This window comes from Hermetia illucens, chromosome 1, assembly GCF_905115235.1.
Source record: "Hermetia illucens chromosome 1, iHerIll2.2.curated.20191125, whole genome shotgun sequence".
Classification (NCBI taxonomy): domain Eukaryota; kingdom Metazoa; phylum Arthropoda; class Insecta; order Diptera; family Stratiomyidae; genus Hermetia; species Hermetia illucens.
Window position 1 is genome coordinate 179,247,773 of NC_051849.1, and position 15,952 is coordinate 179,263,724.

General features: G+C 42.7%; 4 protein-coding genes across 5 annotated transcripts in view; 2 read left to right on the plus strand and 2 right to left on the minus strand.

The window, feature by feature from the left end:
- Positions 1-3,664: 3,664 nt before the first annotated feature.
- Positions 3,665-4,313, minus strand: LOC119646371 (NEDD8). The gene is made up of 3 exons (XM_038046807.1): positions 4,156-4,313; positions 3,966-4,096; positions 3,665-3,896 (listed from the first exon to the last, which is right to left on the minus strand). The coding sequence occupies exons 1-3, from the start codon at positions 4,171-4,173 to the stop codon at positions 3,800-3,802; spliced, it is 246 nt and encodes an 81-aa protein (XP_037902735.1). The 5' UTR covers positions 4,174-4,313; the 3' UTR covers positions 3,665-3,799.
- Positions 4,314-4,547: 234 nt separating this feature from the next.
- Positions 4,548-5,340, plus strand: LOC119646370 (mediator of RNA polymerase II transcription subunit 11). Its single transcript, XM_038046806.1, has 2 exons — positions 4,548-4,746; positions 4,911-5,340. The coding sequence occupies exons 1-2, from the start codon at positions 4,668-4,670 to the stop codon at positions 5,246-5,248; spliced, it is 417 nt and encodes a 138-aa protein (XP_037902734.1). The 5' UTR covers positions 4,548-4,667; the 3' UTR covers positions 5,249-5,340.
- Positions 5,341-13,038: 7,698 nt separating this feature from the next.
- Positions 13,039-14,941, minus strand: LOC119647629 (nuclear fragile X mental retardation-interacting protein 1). 2 transcript variants are annotated; one of them, XM_038048696.1, is made up of 2 exons: positions 14,513-14,941; positions 13,039-14,443 (listed from the first exon to the last, which is right to left on the minus strand). In XM_038048696.1, the coding sequence occupies exons 1-2, from the start codon at positions 14,702-14,704 to the stop codon at positions 13,106-13,108; spliced, it is 1,530 nt and encodes a 509-aa protein (XP_037904624.1). In that variant the 5' UTR covers positions 14,705-14,941; the 3' UTR covers positions 13,039-13,105. The 2 variants fall into 2 exon arrangements, with proteins under 2 accessions (XP_037904624.1, XP_037904615.1); XM_038048687.1 differs by having other exon boundaries at positions 13,039-14,446.
- LOC119647598 (rho guanine nucleotide exchange factor 7) overlaps positions 14,921-15,952 on the plus strand; it is a 112,050-nt gene continuing 111,018 nt past the window's right edge. The window contains exon 1 of the mRNA XM_038048641.1: positions 14,921-15,275. The gene's annotated coding sequence lies outside the window, so the exon portion shown is untranslated. The remainder of the gene's footprint in view (positions 15,276-15,952) is intronic.

The following is a 15,952-nucleotide window of genomic DNA, read 5'->3' on the forward strand; positions in this document are numbered from 1 at the left end:
TTACCAACAGCTCAACCCACAGCCAATATAGCCTCTCCAGCTATTCTCGCTCTCCAAACTGATTTCTTTTCTTTAAATTCTGAATATTAAGTGAAATATCAGCGTTTAAATGCAACTCTTCCTCAAATTTCGCCACTTTTGACCCCATAAACCAAATACATACATTTCTTTAGCTCTTCTCGCCTTATTAATGTTATGGATGTATCAAAGTGTCCGGATAGCTCAGTGGTTAGAGCACTAGGCTGTCGTACGGAAGGTAGCGGTTCAAATCTCACTGGTGGCAGTGGAATTTGCATCGTGATTTGACGTCGGATACCAGTCGACTCAGCTGTGAATGAGTACCTGAGTCAAATCAGGGTAATAATCTCGGGCGAGTGCAATGCTGACCACATTGGCTCCTACAGTGTACCGTTACGGTCTTGAATGAAGTGCTCTAACACACTTCAAGGCCCTGATCCAATATGGATTGTTGCGCCAACGATTATTATTATTATTATTATGTATCAACAGTTATCTCTAACAATCAGTCTAAAGCTGCTTGAATGCTAGCGGGGCTAAACTTCTTTGAAGTATTCTAGGCATATGAGTAATTCAGCTAACTTCAGGGGCAGGTCCCGCTGCGTCTAAAGGGAGCAGAAATCTGTGTGGGCTAGCAACCTGCAAATTTCGAAATTAATTTGCTACCGAAACATCAATAGTCCCTTGGATAAGGACTGATCTCACCGTTTCGATCTTTGGCTGCGGAGACGGTGGAATTAGCGTACTCTTCTCAACAAGGACATTGGGGGCTCTCAGAATGTTCACCTTCATCTATTGATGGGTAGAAAATCGAAAGCGTTGATCAATTTGTCTATTTAGAAAGCGTTATTTCAGCGGATGGCAGAACTTAATGACGCTCGACACACTAGCAACGTTAAACTTTCGCTGTTTTGTTACGAATCTGGAAATGCCCCGCTGTCTCTCTGTGCATATATATGGGGCCGTGTTATCAGGTGGGAGAAAGATACAACCTCCAAGCACTCAGGCCGTAGTTGTCCATTGTACCTCACGGCCTCTTCTAACGGAATTAGTGGAAGGGGTACTCCCCGCTGCAACTAGAGTACATCAACACAAAAATCTGATGTCTAATGCATCCATAGGCTCACAGGAAATGTTCCAGCATGAGAAAAATACAACCCTCCTTTACTAAGGCGTCCAAGATTTAATTTGCCTCTACATCATAGTAACTAGGTATCAACAATAGTTTATTGAATCTAGGAATAGAGTTCAATCGGTTACTACAATTCTGGACTATTTTTAGGGTGATCAAAGATTGTTCAACGCCCTCAGTACTACTTGACTATCGCTGCAGATTGTAATGCACCTGTCCTTCAATCGATCGCCAATCACCCAGATAGCTGCTCTTAAGATCCCATATACTTCAGCAGGAAAATAAACCCCACTTCTCATTTTTATCCGAAAGGTAAACGCATACTCCAAAACCCTGTTCTGTTTTTGAGTCATCCGCGTAGAACATATTCCTATATACTGCTACGAATTCTTCTGGTTCATATCTTCGAACAAACAGATATATGGGGATTCGAAACCAGAAGGCATTACAAAATTTAGATTCAGTTCTCCCAATAACTATTCCATTGCTCATAGGTCTAAACGAAACTTTATATAAGCTACTCTCATTGCAGGGCTGAATATTTCTAAGGGCTGCACATTGAGTATTGCATATAGAGCTACGCCAGATGTCATTTTGCAGTGTGGCTAGTTTACTGTGAGAGCTCTTTTCATCTTTACCTCTACAAAGAAGCTTCTTATCTCTAATAACTTCCAAATATTTCACTGCTTCGGAGAGTTGAAAGGTTGTATCTTGTCTGGAAGTCAAAGACCATTGAGTTTCCTCCTTTTTATAAATAATACCATTGTCGTTTTACTTTAATTTACTGAAAGGTCTTGCGTGAGGCAATCAAATCCACGGTTCGTTGTATATCAGCACAAGCTTGGACGTGTATTGGTGAATTTTACAGCACACAGCAATCTCTGGGTTAATATAACAGATTTCCTTAATTGAAGTTTCATCGACACCGTGCTTTCTGACGGCACTGCGAAATTTTTGGAACGGCGCATAATAAAAAGCCCTTTCAATGCCCATATACATCCCATCGCGTACTTGATTTTCAAAGTTGTGTCCTCTGTCTTTGCAACCAAGAATAAACAGGAGACTCACAGGCTCTCCACGTCGGTACGTATGCTGGTTGTCATTTAGTGGCTACGACCTTAAACCCTTTCACGCTCAGCCAGTCTCTCCAGGCATTTCAGGGGGATGATTTGCCTGAAGTTCTTTGGGTTTGATTAGTCAGTTATCTTTCCCAGGGTTCGGTATGAAAACTACCTTATTATTATTATTATTCCGTTAAGGAAAAATGCACAGCTCCTTAACGAACTATTATGCCAATTTTACTAGTTGTAGTGAACTTACTAACTATAGTATGTCAAGCAAGCCTATAACCGTCAAGAATTTTAATGTACTCCCTACTTCCAAGTGTTCAACTTGGCATATAGTATTAAGTATTCTTCCAGGTGTCTTGACCTACTTTGCTCCAGTAGCGAACACTGCCCTAGAACGTGTATGGAGGTTTCGACACACTCCATACAGAATCTGCAGGCAGTATCCGTAGATATCCCTGGTTTCCCAAGATAATAGTTTAGTCGGAAGAGACAAGTGAGTATTTCCACTAAAAACCGGAAGTTCTTCTTGATGAGGTTTACTGCACTGATGATAAACTTCAACAAAACCAAAGTTCTTAGTCTGATGGGTCATAGCACCCTCCATATCTGCAATAATGGACAGAGCGTCGGACGCGTCGACCAATTTGCAATTGCATGAATGCAATTTGTGTATTTAAAATGTCTGATTTTTGCCGATGGCGGCTCTCAACTGAATGTAACCCGACGCATTAACAGCGGTAGATCCGCTTTCGTTGCCTTATCTAAAGTCTGTAAATGCAGTTACTTCAACACTAAAATCAAGTTGAGACCATTCCGTGCTAACATTCTTTTTGTGTTGCTATGTGGGTGTAGTATATGGAAAATAACCAATAAGAGAACTTGGTTAGCGCACAGGCCTGTCACCCGTGGGTAATGTGATCGGAATGCGGAAGTGGCAGTGGATAAGTCACACATTAAAGAAGAACGACAATTGGACGGGACGGGCACTTTGCGTAATAGAGAAGAAGTTCGGCATCTCAGGAAGTCCTGGTGGGTGAGCTAAGGCGCACTTACAGTAACGTAAATGTAATTCATGCCCTACACGCCACCAAGCGATAATATATATAATTACATAGGCGCCCGCCATGGATGGGGTGGGGGGTGGGGGGGGGGAGATATATGGGAGCAATCCATGGAAGTTTATGAATCTGGGATGTTCATATAAATAAGATCCCCTGTATTATCACTAATCATTTTCCTTCCCCCACTGGCGTTTTCTAAAGAATCTCCAAAAATGTTGCTGTAAAGTCAAACCAACAGTCTTATCTTTGAAGGTACATAATTCGCAGCTAGAATTAAGCAATGCAATGTCGGTCGGTGAATATCTTACTCGACAGCGAACCTGTAAAAACTAGAAACTGAATGCCAAGCGGTCACCAGCAGTAGAATGCGAAACACTTCCTAGTCATCTCTTCAATTCACAGATTTATTGTTACATTCGATTTAAAAATAAAGACCAAATCTTCGAATTTAGTTCATATTCTATACAGAACTTACACAGAAAAAATAATAATGTGACGAGTAGCTCGCGAATGTGTGTCTATTGTCGTTGCTGTGCGCCTCCACGAAGAGCTAAGACCAAATGCAGGACGGAACCACCTTGCACTTTGTAGTCGGCGGCGGTTTTGTCATCATTCCTGCAAACGAGACCAAACAAATTTGCATTAAATCAGTGCTAACGGTATTGCGGCACATTTTCTAATCACATTTGTTTGCCGGAAAAGATGAGACGTTGCTGTTGCGGCGGAATTCCTTCTTTCTCTTCGACCCGTTCTTTGATCCGATCAACCTTGTCCGTGGGCTCGATATCGATTTCGATCTCCTTGCCGGTTAGTGTCTATGTTTTTGGGGAGAATTACACATGAAAGGGTTGGTAAACATATTTAATTTATTTACCTTGACTTTGATCAACATTTTTATGCAATTAGAAACTACTTAAACTGTATTTCAAAGCTTGTAGGAGCTGTTTTTCCGTACAACCCGATGACTGCGCGCACTAGAAGTGTGAAATGTTTGACAGCAACGTCATTGTTTCAAATTGGGAGATAAAAATGGGAAATAAAGGGAAATGCCTGTGAAAGCGCACTTTCGAAGCAAAAGAAATATTTTTCTCAAAATTGCCTTTGAGATAGACTATTTTTCATAATTTCGTTTAAATAATAATGGAAGTGCGAATGCGCAAATGTGAATGATTAAGCCAATTCATTCTGGTTTTCAGTCCGCATTGGACAACCTCCTTAATACTCGCGCCCCCAAGGAAAAAGTGTGTGTTCCGCCTTTGTGGTATACCGGCCGTCAGCTGTTTGTCAGATACCTGCTTGCAAGCCGAGGTATTAATAAACAACTCTCCGTGGAGCATTGACATTTTCGATTTAGTTGGTTAATAGTAAAGTTTTCACTCGTTAAAAATGTCGCATAATCCTCTCGATAAGATCCAGGCATTAGATGCCATTGAAAAGGAAATAATCATGTGTTTGCAAAGTGCAGGTAAATTGTTTTACCAACAAAAGTGTATCTTTTAAACGCTGCCTTCTTGTTGAAAAGTTTTATTTTATCGCTACATATTTCATATATAATCAGTGCTCGATTTAGAAAGTTGTTGCTTTTAGATTATGTATGTAATTGTCAATATTCTCCTTTTTTCCTCGTAGGCCAGGCCCTCACCGAGCTAGCTAAAGAGAAATCAAGTCAGAAAACAGCGGAAAACCACACACAACAGTTCCTCAAATCTTTGTCGAATGTCGAGCAAAAGCTCAGCGAGCAAATCAGCTACTTAACAAAAGTCTCGACTGGTCAACCTCACGAGGGATCCGGCTACGCAGCGGCGAAAGTTTTGCAAATGGCTTGGCATCGCATCCACCATGTTCGTTCGCGGGTTCGTGAGCTGGAGGAGTGCAAGACAAAATATTCGCAAGCCGCCGTTGTCCGGCAGCAGCAGCAGCAGATGAATCGCGTCCAGGAATTGCAAAATGCCGTCCAGGACCGCTGAGGATAATTTGCTAATATTTATATGTAGATGTAAAGTGTGAATGGTATTTCTGTTTTTCTATAATTATAAAATAAAGAACGTTTGCTATGAAATTTCTGTTTGTTATTCCAAGTGTACCATAATTGTCGGAGCATTTTATTATTTCTACTGGAATACGTGCTCAATGAAACGAAATGCCTGTTTGAGAAGCTCGAAATTTTCTTGCTAGCGCAGTCGAAGGTCTTAATTTAAAAAGTATCGAAGTGTTTTGAAGCCGAATCGTTAGCAACGTTCTCTGAAGATAAGATTTCGTACATCTCCCTACATGCATTAACGAACATCGAGGATGCCAATTATTTGCTTAGCTTGGTAGCGTTATTTTTGTTAACAGTTGCACCAAACTTGATCTTACTCGTCGCATCAACAGCGCTGGATCCCGGTACGCTGTTTTCTAAACCCCAGCATGAAGTTCAGAGTGTTTCATATCAATCTCCTTTCTATACTGTTATATGGAAGGATTGACCGGGGGAAGTTTGATCAAGTTATCAAGAACAAACTCTCTGGTACACAAATTGAAAACATTGAAATCAAAGGTCGGGGATCAGCAAACAATACTGAAAACCGCCTTCAAAGTCTCGTGCCTCGCTAAATAAAGCAAAAAGACATTACCACCGAACTGAAATGAAGATATGTCCAGCCTCAAGAAGGTGACAACATTCAATAAATATTGGTAGCCATGCAAGGGCTTGCCTGAAGAGGTACAAATTGGCCATCAAGGCTGCTAAGAAACGGTCCTGATTAGTCTACTGAAAGCACCTACGAATCTGAGATCGGTAAGAGCCAAAGTACATAGGAGCGCATCCTGGCTCCTGGATGAAATCGTCTGGAGACACCATGGAGCTGTTGGTTCAGGCGCACTTCCCTGCTTGCTCCCACTTCAACATTGTATGGAAAGGTGCGGGACTAACCTGAGAAGGGTCTTTCTATTATTCGAAAAGTGGTTTCTCCGGCTTCCAGAAAAGGAGCTTAATAAGGCTGAGATTTTAGAACAATTTGGTGTTCAGAACAACCTCAAAACCTCCACCTGGATGCTGCTAGGCAGCAAAACAGAAGAGAGAATGGATAGGCTGACAACTTTCCTTACTATGTTGGTGTTCCCAAACTAGATATTAAGAAGGTTCAACAAACGTGCTGCCGGCTTTTGCTTGGGTCCGTCATGTTACAAATGACAGTTCCTAAAACAATTGAAGGGGACGTGTAGCCTACGGTATTTCTATCTGAAGCGTAGTTGAAGTGCAATATTTCTCAAATAATTTTACAGCAGTGTAAAGTAGGGGCTGCACTTATCAGTCGTCGGTTCAATAGCTGCAAGACATTTACATATATACCTCATCATACAAGAACCATGGGTTGTTTGTGGGGTAGTCAGGGACTTAAGCTTCCGATGTGCTGACTTGTTGTATGCCAATGGAAGTGATAGACCCCGCTCCTACATGGTGGTCTTAAAACACCTCTAGGCTACTTTGATTAACGACCTGTGTAATGACGACACCCGAAACTAATCATAAAAAGTCAACAGGGAGATAAAGAGATTCTATGGTGCTCTGCATATTTTCCCTATGACGCAGAAGAAGTTCCCAGTGGTTAGATTGTGGCTGGCTAGAAGAAGGACCCAGTGGAACACTCATCATCCTCAATTTGGGTAATGACCACTTTCTTCAACTTGGGCAAGCGATAGGTCATCGACATCACGGTGATATTGCGACTCTTGTCGGAGAGTGATAGTATTAAACGATGTCACATTCTCGGATCACAGACGCATTGATTTCGTAATGGACTTTAATCCACCTCCGACCACCATTTCGGAATCAGCCCAAGATTGATTGGATGACATATAAAATAGAACTAAGGCCCTAAGTTACCATCCCTGGGGGACGCATCAAACGCTGTCCACTCAAGGCGCCAAAGAAGGATAAAAGACCATGGTGCAATTTGGATTCGCCAAAACAGAGGGGAAAAACAAGGGCGCTTCTCAATCGTGCTCTGAAATTTGATTCAGGCGCTGGCTGGAATCGGTAGTAATAAGTAGAGAAAGCTATAAACAAGTCGGGAAACCGGAAGCTGGACGCTTCAGGTACGAAAGGTTTTGTGTATTTCTTAGTACGTAGCACGTAATATATGCATATATTACGTGAGAATATCCACTTTCGGATGATATTGACATTCATAGTCTTGAATTTGCAAAGAAGCGACAACTTTGACGTATTATAACTTTGTTAGTAATAGTACGATTTTCACCAAACTTGGTAAGATCATGCTCTATGTTATACTCTATATTGCCGCGAGATTTCGTGGTCCTAGCATGAACTTAAGGGGGGTTTTGAAACGAATTACTAAAAATTAAAGTAATATACTATTATTAACTTTATTTGTGCAGATATCAGTGTGGAAGGTATTTCGGAGCCCAGGCACCATATAGTGGCAGCCTCTTGATTTTTCTCAGATTTTTCGGTTGGGTAGTTTCTGAGAATGGCCCCCGTAAAGGAATGGTCACTTTCAACCCCCCGCACTCCCCACCTTTCCAAGAAATGTCAAAACTAACACCAGCTTCGAAAAGTAGTAACCGAGACCTTTAATTTGATACCCCACATGACTATATTTGATGAAAAAAAAATTTACACCCCCCTTTTGCATGTATGGGGACCCCCCCCTTAAATTCGTCGTAAAAGGATGTAATTCACTGTATGCGTGAGCGTTCACAGGTTCCAGCTTTCCACCAAATTTGGTGTCAATCGCTGCAACCGTCTCCGAGAAAAATGCGTGTGACGGACAGACAGATAGACAGACAGACAGACAGACGGACAGACAGACAGACAGACAGTAAACCGATTTTAATAAGGTTTTGTGTTTACACAAAACCTTAAAAAGAGCATACGATCGACTAAACGATCACAATGGAAACGCTTTTGGGAAGAGATTAACTCGCTTGAGGCTGCAGCTGATCCTTCTTAAGGAACGTAGCCAGAAGCTGCATTATCTATGTTTACAGAGCGGGAGGTACAGAGAAAGCAATGAAGGGACGGCAAAACATTTGCTTGAAGTGCACTTCCCCTTCACAGCCCTCAACCGATAGACTGGAATTTGGCATGCATGGAAAATAAGCAATTAACTCGTTCCATAGATGCAAGTTTGTAGGTCCAGATAGCATAATTCTTGCGCTAGTAATGGATGCCCTGGGTCTACATATTCAGAACATGTGCTAGCGTGATGTGAAGATGATATTTATTCCCAAACCAGGGAAATCCACCTACACGGACGCAAAAAGCTTCCGACAAACCAGTCTAACGTCCTTTCTATTAAAAGAACTGGGAAAAATAGTAGATCGATTCATAAAGTATACAGACATTCCCAACTGGCCATTTTACTATAGGCAACACGCCTACCAGAAAGGCAATCCAAGGAATCCACGGAGACAGCACTGCATGAGCTCACGACAAAAATTGAAAAGACAATATCTGAACAATACGCTTTTGATACATTCATGGACATCGAAGGTGCCTTCAATTATGCCTCATTCGAGGGAATTGGCGCGGCAAGACAGCGTGGAATCGACCGCTGTTAATCAATTGGATAATTCACATGCTAGAGTGAAGAAAAATTCACATACAGTTCGACCAGAAGTCTATTGAGGTAGGATGTCTTAAGGGTTGCCCACAGGGAAAGTTTCTCTTCGCTCTGTTATGGCCCCTGGCAATGGACACTTTGCTATGGCTCCTGGAGGACAAAAAAGTCTTCACGTAAACATTTGCAGACAATCTAGCCGTAATAATTACCGGCAACTTTGCGGACACTGTGACCGCATGAATGCAACTCCGCAGGAAATCCACAGTTGGTGCCCCTGCAACGGACGCAATGAACGCTAGGGAAACTGGACTAGTTATGTTCACTAGGAACGTTAGGTGGGGCAGTTACAAGCAGTTAAGTATTTAAGAGTACGTCTCGACCTCAAGCTAACTTGGAAACATCATATCCTGGAACAAAGGTGCTGTAGGATTGCGATAGGTAAGACGTGGGGACTTTCACTGCAACGGATTCATTGAATATATACATCCATCCATTTTAATGTAGGTATGCATGGTGCGGTGGTCGAGACTGAACCTTGCTAACAGCAGAAAGTTGCTAACGCAGATTCAGAGGCTCGGTTGCCTAGGCAATACTGGAACAATAAGTAGTACGCGTAGTACGGCACTCAAAGCTATCCTAAATCTACCCTCCATTCATTTAGAGGTGAAATAGAGAGCAGCCAACGACGCATATAGACTCGATACCATTGGAGCTTGAAAAGGCGGCCAACCATATGGTTATGCGTCCATTTGCAAATTTCTTGACAAACATCCAGTGGCTCTGATGCAGGCCGATCATATGGTTTTCAGATTTGTCTTTAAAAAGTCTTAATAATAATAATAATCGTTGAAGTGTGTGAGAGCACATCATTCAAGACCGTAATGGTATTACAGTATAGTGCACGCCAGAGATTATTACCTTGATTTGACTCAAATACTCATTCACAGCTGAGTCGACTGGTATCTGACATTCGGTTACTATACAAATTCTTCTGCCACCAGTGAGATTTGAACCGCGACTCCCGCTACGACAGCCTAGTGCTCTAACCACTTGAGCCATCCGAATACATACTCTGATGTAATCACCAAAAGAGAAGAATGGTCGATAAATGACCATGAGTCTTTTAGAATTACAGATATAATAATCTTCACCGACTAGTCATGGAAGGTGAATCGGGCAAAGGTGTGTTCTCGGGTAATCCTATTATGGAACTGCCCCAATCCCTTATGAAAATGATATATTCCAGGTGGAGATGTATGCCATTTCATTGGCAACAGAATTTGCTCCGACAGTCCCAGCAGCAACAGCATATCAAGCCTACTGAAAAGTGAAATTGCAAGGCTTCACGCAGCTGAGTGCAGCAATTTGAAAACCCTTGTGAAAAAACCAGAGCCACTAGAGGGGCGTTTTTGTTGTCCCTTAGGAAGTGGGACATGAAAACCTTAGTATGGCTTTAATGGGACAGTACTCCTTAAACTACCGTATTGAAAAGATTAGGGGAGTGTTTCGGCTACATGCAGCCAATATGAGGAGGAGGAAAAGACGGTCTTGCATTTCATATGCAGCTGCCCGGCGTCCTTAGATCTCAGACGAAGACACCTCGGTAAGGTTTTCTTCAACGAAGAATCTGCCGTCTCTGCCTGTGGAGAATGTTCTCAGATTTGCAAAATCCTGCGTTCGCCGTAGGAGGGAATCTATTGAATAGGTGATTTACGGGGAAAGTACAATGGGCCTAACAAAGGCCTGAGTGCGCGAGCTGCAGCTCCCTTCATTAAACTAAAACTAGCTATTTTGGGATACGTACCACACTCAGATAGGCGCACGTGTTTTCATACCGAAAGTGAGCAGACGCGGCCATCTGTTTGCGAAGGACTTTCGACCAATCAGCCGCACCTCTTTCGTGTTTAAGACCCTAGACCCTATGGGAAGAGATTTTTTAAAGAAGCATGTTCCTGCGGGGTGATGAAAGAGTAGTATAGGTCCCAGGGCGAACAGTGCATTGGTTCCTTCGATGGAGCATAACACCTGTGAAACGCCTGCTGAACCAAGGTATGCAGAAGGATGAAGGCGATGAATTTCCCACGCCTAAACACGAAACAAATATACCAACTGCTTTTTTAGGTTGGGGGTTAGGTAGGACTGACAATCCTACACGGAAAATAACTTGTTACGAAGCCACAAAAGAACCCTCGAACTGGACTGACAACACAAGGACGAACCCGGCAAAGAAAACGGAACTTCCTGGAGAAGAACCACTACATCATATATTATAGTGGCCATTCAGTAAATCATGTACTCGGAGTAAGTTTCTTAGTCAGCCAAAAAATGAAACCTATTGTCATCGGCTTTGAAAACATAAGCGAAAAGCTCTGTACTCTGCGCTTACGAGGCAAATTTAGAAATATATGTCTCATTAACGTTCACGTTCCTACGGAGACTGCAAAGGTGGAGAAGGGTACCTTCTACGAGGCAGTAGAACAAACCCCCGAAGCCTGCCCCAGGTGTGATATCAAAATCATCATGGCAAATTAATTAAATTGCGAAAAAAAATCCCAGGCTTTCCCAGAAGCGATTATTAAATACCTGTGGTAATAATCAATATCAAGTTGAGTTCCAGGGGGCACTTGGAGGAGCGAAGGCTAATTTGATGATGCCTAACATCGGAGAGCCAAAATATAGTTCCGGCTTCTTATCGCAGACGTGATAAAATCCATTATACTATACGCGGCCCATATCTGGGCGGGGACATTAAATAATATTGTGAACCGAAAGAAAATGATTTCGACATACCAGTCAATTTCACTGAAGATGTAAAGTTTGTGTTGTCACAGGAATGATCCCTTCGGACCTTCCAGTAAATTGGACGCACTGGTCTACTGTAGAAGGGAGGCGAATTTGCCCATTGTGACTGCGAACTTCCGAATAGCCACTAGAAAGAAACTGGGTACAGGAAGCCAGCAACGGTGAGATGATTCCGAGAAGGGTCGCTGGACCCATTTAATAATCCTGTGTCTTGGGATAGGAGTCGAACGAAAGCACGGAGAATTGAGTTACAACTGACACAGTTCCTTACGGGTTTACAGCTGCAAATATGAGCAGTATATTCAGCGATGAAGGTCACAACTAGACTGGAGCAGCGAAATAGCACTATAATTTCGGACTGCTTAAAGAATATTCAATAATTTTCTTTTCGATTTTCCGTACTATATAACTGTATATAACCCTTTAGCATAACTGGCTATTGGGTGGATATATTGTGGCCTATTCGTAAAAACTTGGGAAGGGTTTCCAGGAGAAGAAATATTTTCTGATCTATAGGTAAAGCAAAAGCTAGTACTGCATTCCAAACGCAACAAATCATCTGGAAATCAGACGGCAAGATGATGAAGAAAGTAATTTGCAACAGACTGCTACTCATTACTGAAAATGGCAGTTGTCTGTTGGAGCGCTAGTATTAATTTCAGGGCGGTCACTACAATTTGCAGGCAGTAAGCGTGGTGGTGAACCTGAGAAGAGACACAATGAATTCTCGCGGATGGTATGCGGTTTTTTTTTTGGATATCAGAAGCCCATACAAAGTTGGATATCAATCCATTCATCAACAAGAGCCGAACCAAAATCGCATTGGCTGAAATATTTGTTCTCGGATACACTGTGGGTTTGCTTGAGAATTAGTTCTCGGAGAGGATGGAGGAAGGGGCTGGAAGTGTTGTTCTTGTGGATAATTTGGTCGTAGTTCGAAAGACCAAGAGAATGCGGAGGTCTATTTGGCGGAGATGGTGAGAGTGGGGAAATAGCTAGGAATGTGAGTTTTCACTACTTGATACAAAATTTCTGAACGAAGCATGGAGGACATACGTGTGCGCGAAGGGCATAATTGTATGATGCTCAAAGCCAAAGGAGAATTGTAGGAGACAAATCGAGTTCCTGAAATAGGCATGGCGAGGTAAAACTGGAAGAGCTGGAAGTACGATGTAGGGAAAGGATTTCAAAGATAAATCTACCTCGCGGAATAATGCTTAAATTACGGTTTCGCTAGAGTTGAGGTCATGGGTGGTTTTTAGTGGGCGAGAATCCCATACACCGCCGCCTTAGCTGACGTGGTAGAGCTTGAGCGGATATGTCTTCCTAAGATCTTCATACCTCCGTGCGGGAACAGAAAAGCTACAAGAGTAAAGCCAATAATCTCCAACATAATCTTAATATATTCATCAACGATATTAAAAATAAAACAACCTAATATACGCAATAGCACTACTTCGGCTGACCTATTCCAAAGAAATTGTTCTGTACAACATAGCGGACGCATTGCAACAACACATTCCGCTCATGGATGATGTCCGGCTGAAGCAGCTTCTCGAGCATAGTATTCTGGCGTCGATATCGCAGCTTGGAATAATCTAAGCCTGATTGCCTTTTTTGCTTCTTAGTTGTACTGTTCCCTGGCTGCTCGTCGCCATTCTGCGCTTTTCTACGACGCGTGCGTTTCCTTGATTTTTTGTCAGTCGTCTCTTCTTTTGCATCCTCATTGTTGGGTTCGACCTCATTTTCATCGAATGTTTCGACGGTTTTTTCAAAAGGAACTTCTTCTTGCTGATCATCGCTGTCAGACTGTTCGGGCTCAGGATCTTGTACGGAATCCTTTAGTTGAATGTGTTCCTTGCTTTTTGGTGAATTAGCCTCGTCAATTCCAGAGTCCGGATTTGTAGAGTGCAAGTGGTTCTCGACTTTACTGAGGTTATCATTCACCATCTCTTCAGGGGAAACATCTTTCTGTTCTTTGTCATTGGCAGGAAATGAAACATTTTGCTTGCATGAGAGAATATCAAGCAACTCCGTTGGGTTTTCAATGTGATCGTCCTCATCACTTGAAATATTACATTGATTCGTGGGGGATTCAGCTGTTGGTGTGTTGACATTTGCCACGTTTTTACTCTCTGACTCCACTTCATCCTCGGTTTCCACGGTGCTGCTAGCATCGCTATCTGAGCCATAGAGCCCGGCGAGGCAAGAGAGCGCATTCTTTGGTTTTTTCTTCTTTACTTCAGGCCTGGAGTACTCCGGCAGCGTAGAAGTTCCTTTGAACTTTTTTATTACACAATCATCTTCGCTGTCATCTTTTTCAGGAACTTGATCTTGCACGCCACTTCGAACTTCGCTTTTCTCTTCATGCCTTCTTTTCCGCACTCTTCGTCGTTTCTTGTTTTTTTCGTTGTTGGGTTTTTCATGGGTACGGCACTTCTCTCTGTCATCGCGACGACCAAACCGTGATTTGTTCCCTTCGAGACGTTCGCCGCGTTTAAGCCTTTCCTCCTGGGCTTGTTGGCGTAGTGCGACATTGGCCTGGGTTGGATACCTTTTTCGTCGCTCCTCCTTCCATTTTTCAATTTCTTCTGGGGTGGTGACGTTTTTCAGCTTATCGTACAATCCGCTCTTATGTTGTTGCTCGATGTGCTTCGGCAAAATGCGGGGATGTCCTATGAAACTGCAGCCATCGACACCGCATTGCTGATGCTCGCTAATGTGCCTCTCGAGATCTATCTGGGATTTGAAGTCGTAGTCGCATGTTTCACAATAGAATTCTCTTTTCTGCTGCTGTGGAATAGTAAGCGCATTTCTTGTTAATTGAATAAATATAATAAAGCACATGCTTTGACTTACATGAAAATTCTTCCTTCCATGCTTCGGTAAAAACTTTGGCGGAATCGTAGATCCACGGGGCCCATACATTGGAGGTGGTTGCATGTGTGCCGGCATCAGCAAGCCTTCTGATGTCATATATGGCGGCGCCCTCTCTTTTGGAAAATTCATCCCGGAATAGGGAGCCGGGAACCGAAAAACATTAGGATCCATTGCACTGCTCCTTATTGTTTACAAATTTCTCAAATGTCAATGAATGACATTTTAAGATGCACGTGCATAAAAATTCAAACTACTTTCCAAATTAACTATTTCATTTCCCCCTATTTCCTGTGATTACCATCCCAACCTGTTCAAACCACCTGGCAATACCCTAACACCGACAAAGCGCAACGTCAATTTTGACTTTTCTCGATAATCCGTCTGACAGTGATGATTTATTTTAAGATGATGGTCGTGCGACGTTGAGTTTCCTCGGATTTCGTGCCTTTTTGCCAAGGAAAATTCGAGTTTTTCCCAACTAGGAAAAATCCTCTAAAGTTGGACCTGCCGTGTGCTCGCCGGAAGTGTGTGAATATAGTGCGAAAACACAAGAAATTAATGTTTGCATTGAAACAGCTCCCGAAAGTGATAAAAAGTTTCAGTGCATGAAAAAAATTTACAGAAAATTAAGTATCAGTGCATGCTGCAGTGAAGTGCATTTGACGCAGCACTTTTAACTTATCCACGAATTCTCTGTACCCTCCCAAAGGAATTTTCCACGGCGCAATCCTGGCTAAAAACGGTACGAACACTGAGTGAATACAAAAAACTGGGGCCTGACTCCAAATCTTTTTTCTTAGCTAAATTTTATTTTATTCTCTCTTTTCCGTTCCTTCTGTTTATGACCAATTATATTTATTTTTAACTTTTTGCTTATATACATTACGCGACATATGAAAATGAAGAGCACGTAAAACGCGTGAAGGAAACGAACCAACTTTTTCGGACGGCACAGTGACTGAGTGGAATTTTTACGCCGGGTTCCTGGGTGAAGGGTTGGCCCAGGGGTTGCCTGGGGGTTTCGGGGAGCGCACGTGATGATAGCTGTCAATAACTGTCCGAGGTGGATTTAAAAAGAAAATAAATTCATGCCGTCCATTTCGCCTGGGCGATCGCATTAATAGTTGTGTCAGGTTTGCGGCGGAGTCGGGTCTCACTGCTCAAGGGCGGATTATTTTCGGAAATCGATTGGGAGGGCGTTGGGGGTGGGGCCGGACATACCCGGCCTTGCACCGGATGTGTGAATCTTCTTCCGACGGTTTATTGACCTCCTGTTGAATGTCGGGCTCCCTTGATGACTCACTTGTGTTCGAGAAGGGCTTGCGAGTGGTGGCGGCAGAGAAGAAGCTTCTTACGAATAGCGACAGGGAGTTGGCTTTGATTTACATAACTTCTTGAGTAGCTTGGCTACTAGACTTT

What these genes read in the sequence shown, in the direction of transcription:
- LOC119646371 (XM_038046807.1), bottom strand. An exon ending in ATCTTTTCCGGCAAACAAAT is followed by an intron (nt 3,897 to 3,965) that starts GTGATTAGAAAA and finishes TCTCGTTTGCAG; the next exon opens with GAATGATGACAAAACCGCCG.
- LOC119646370 (XM_038046806.1), top strand. Translation starts at nt 4,668, where the DNA reads ATGTCGCATAATCCTCTCGATAAGATCCAGGCATTAGATGCCATTGAA. An exon ending in CATGTGTTTGCAAAGTGCAG is followed by an intron (nt 4,747 to 4,910) that starts GTAAATTGTTTT and finishes TTTTCCTCGTAG; the next exon opens with GCCAGGCCCTCACCGAGCTA.
- LOC119647629 (XM_038048687.1), bottom strand. Translation starts at nt 14,704, where the DNA reads ATGGATCCTAATGTTTTTCGGTTCCCGGCTCCCTATTCCGGGATGAAT. An exon ending in ATGGAAGGAAGAATTTTCAT is followed by an intron (nt 14,447 to 14,512) that starts GTAAGTCAAAGC and finishes ACTATTCCACAG; the next exon opens with CAGCAGAAAAGAGAATTCTA.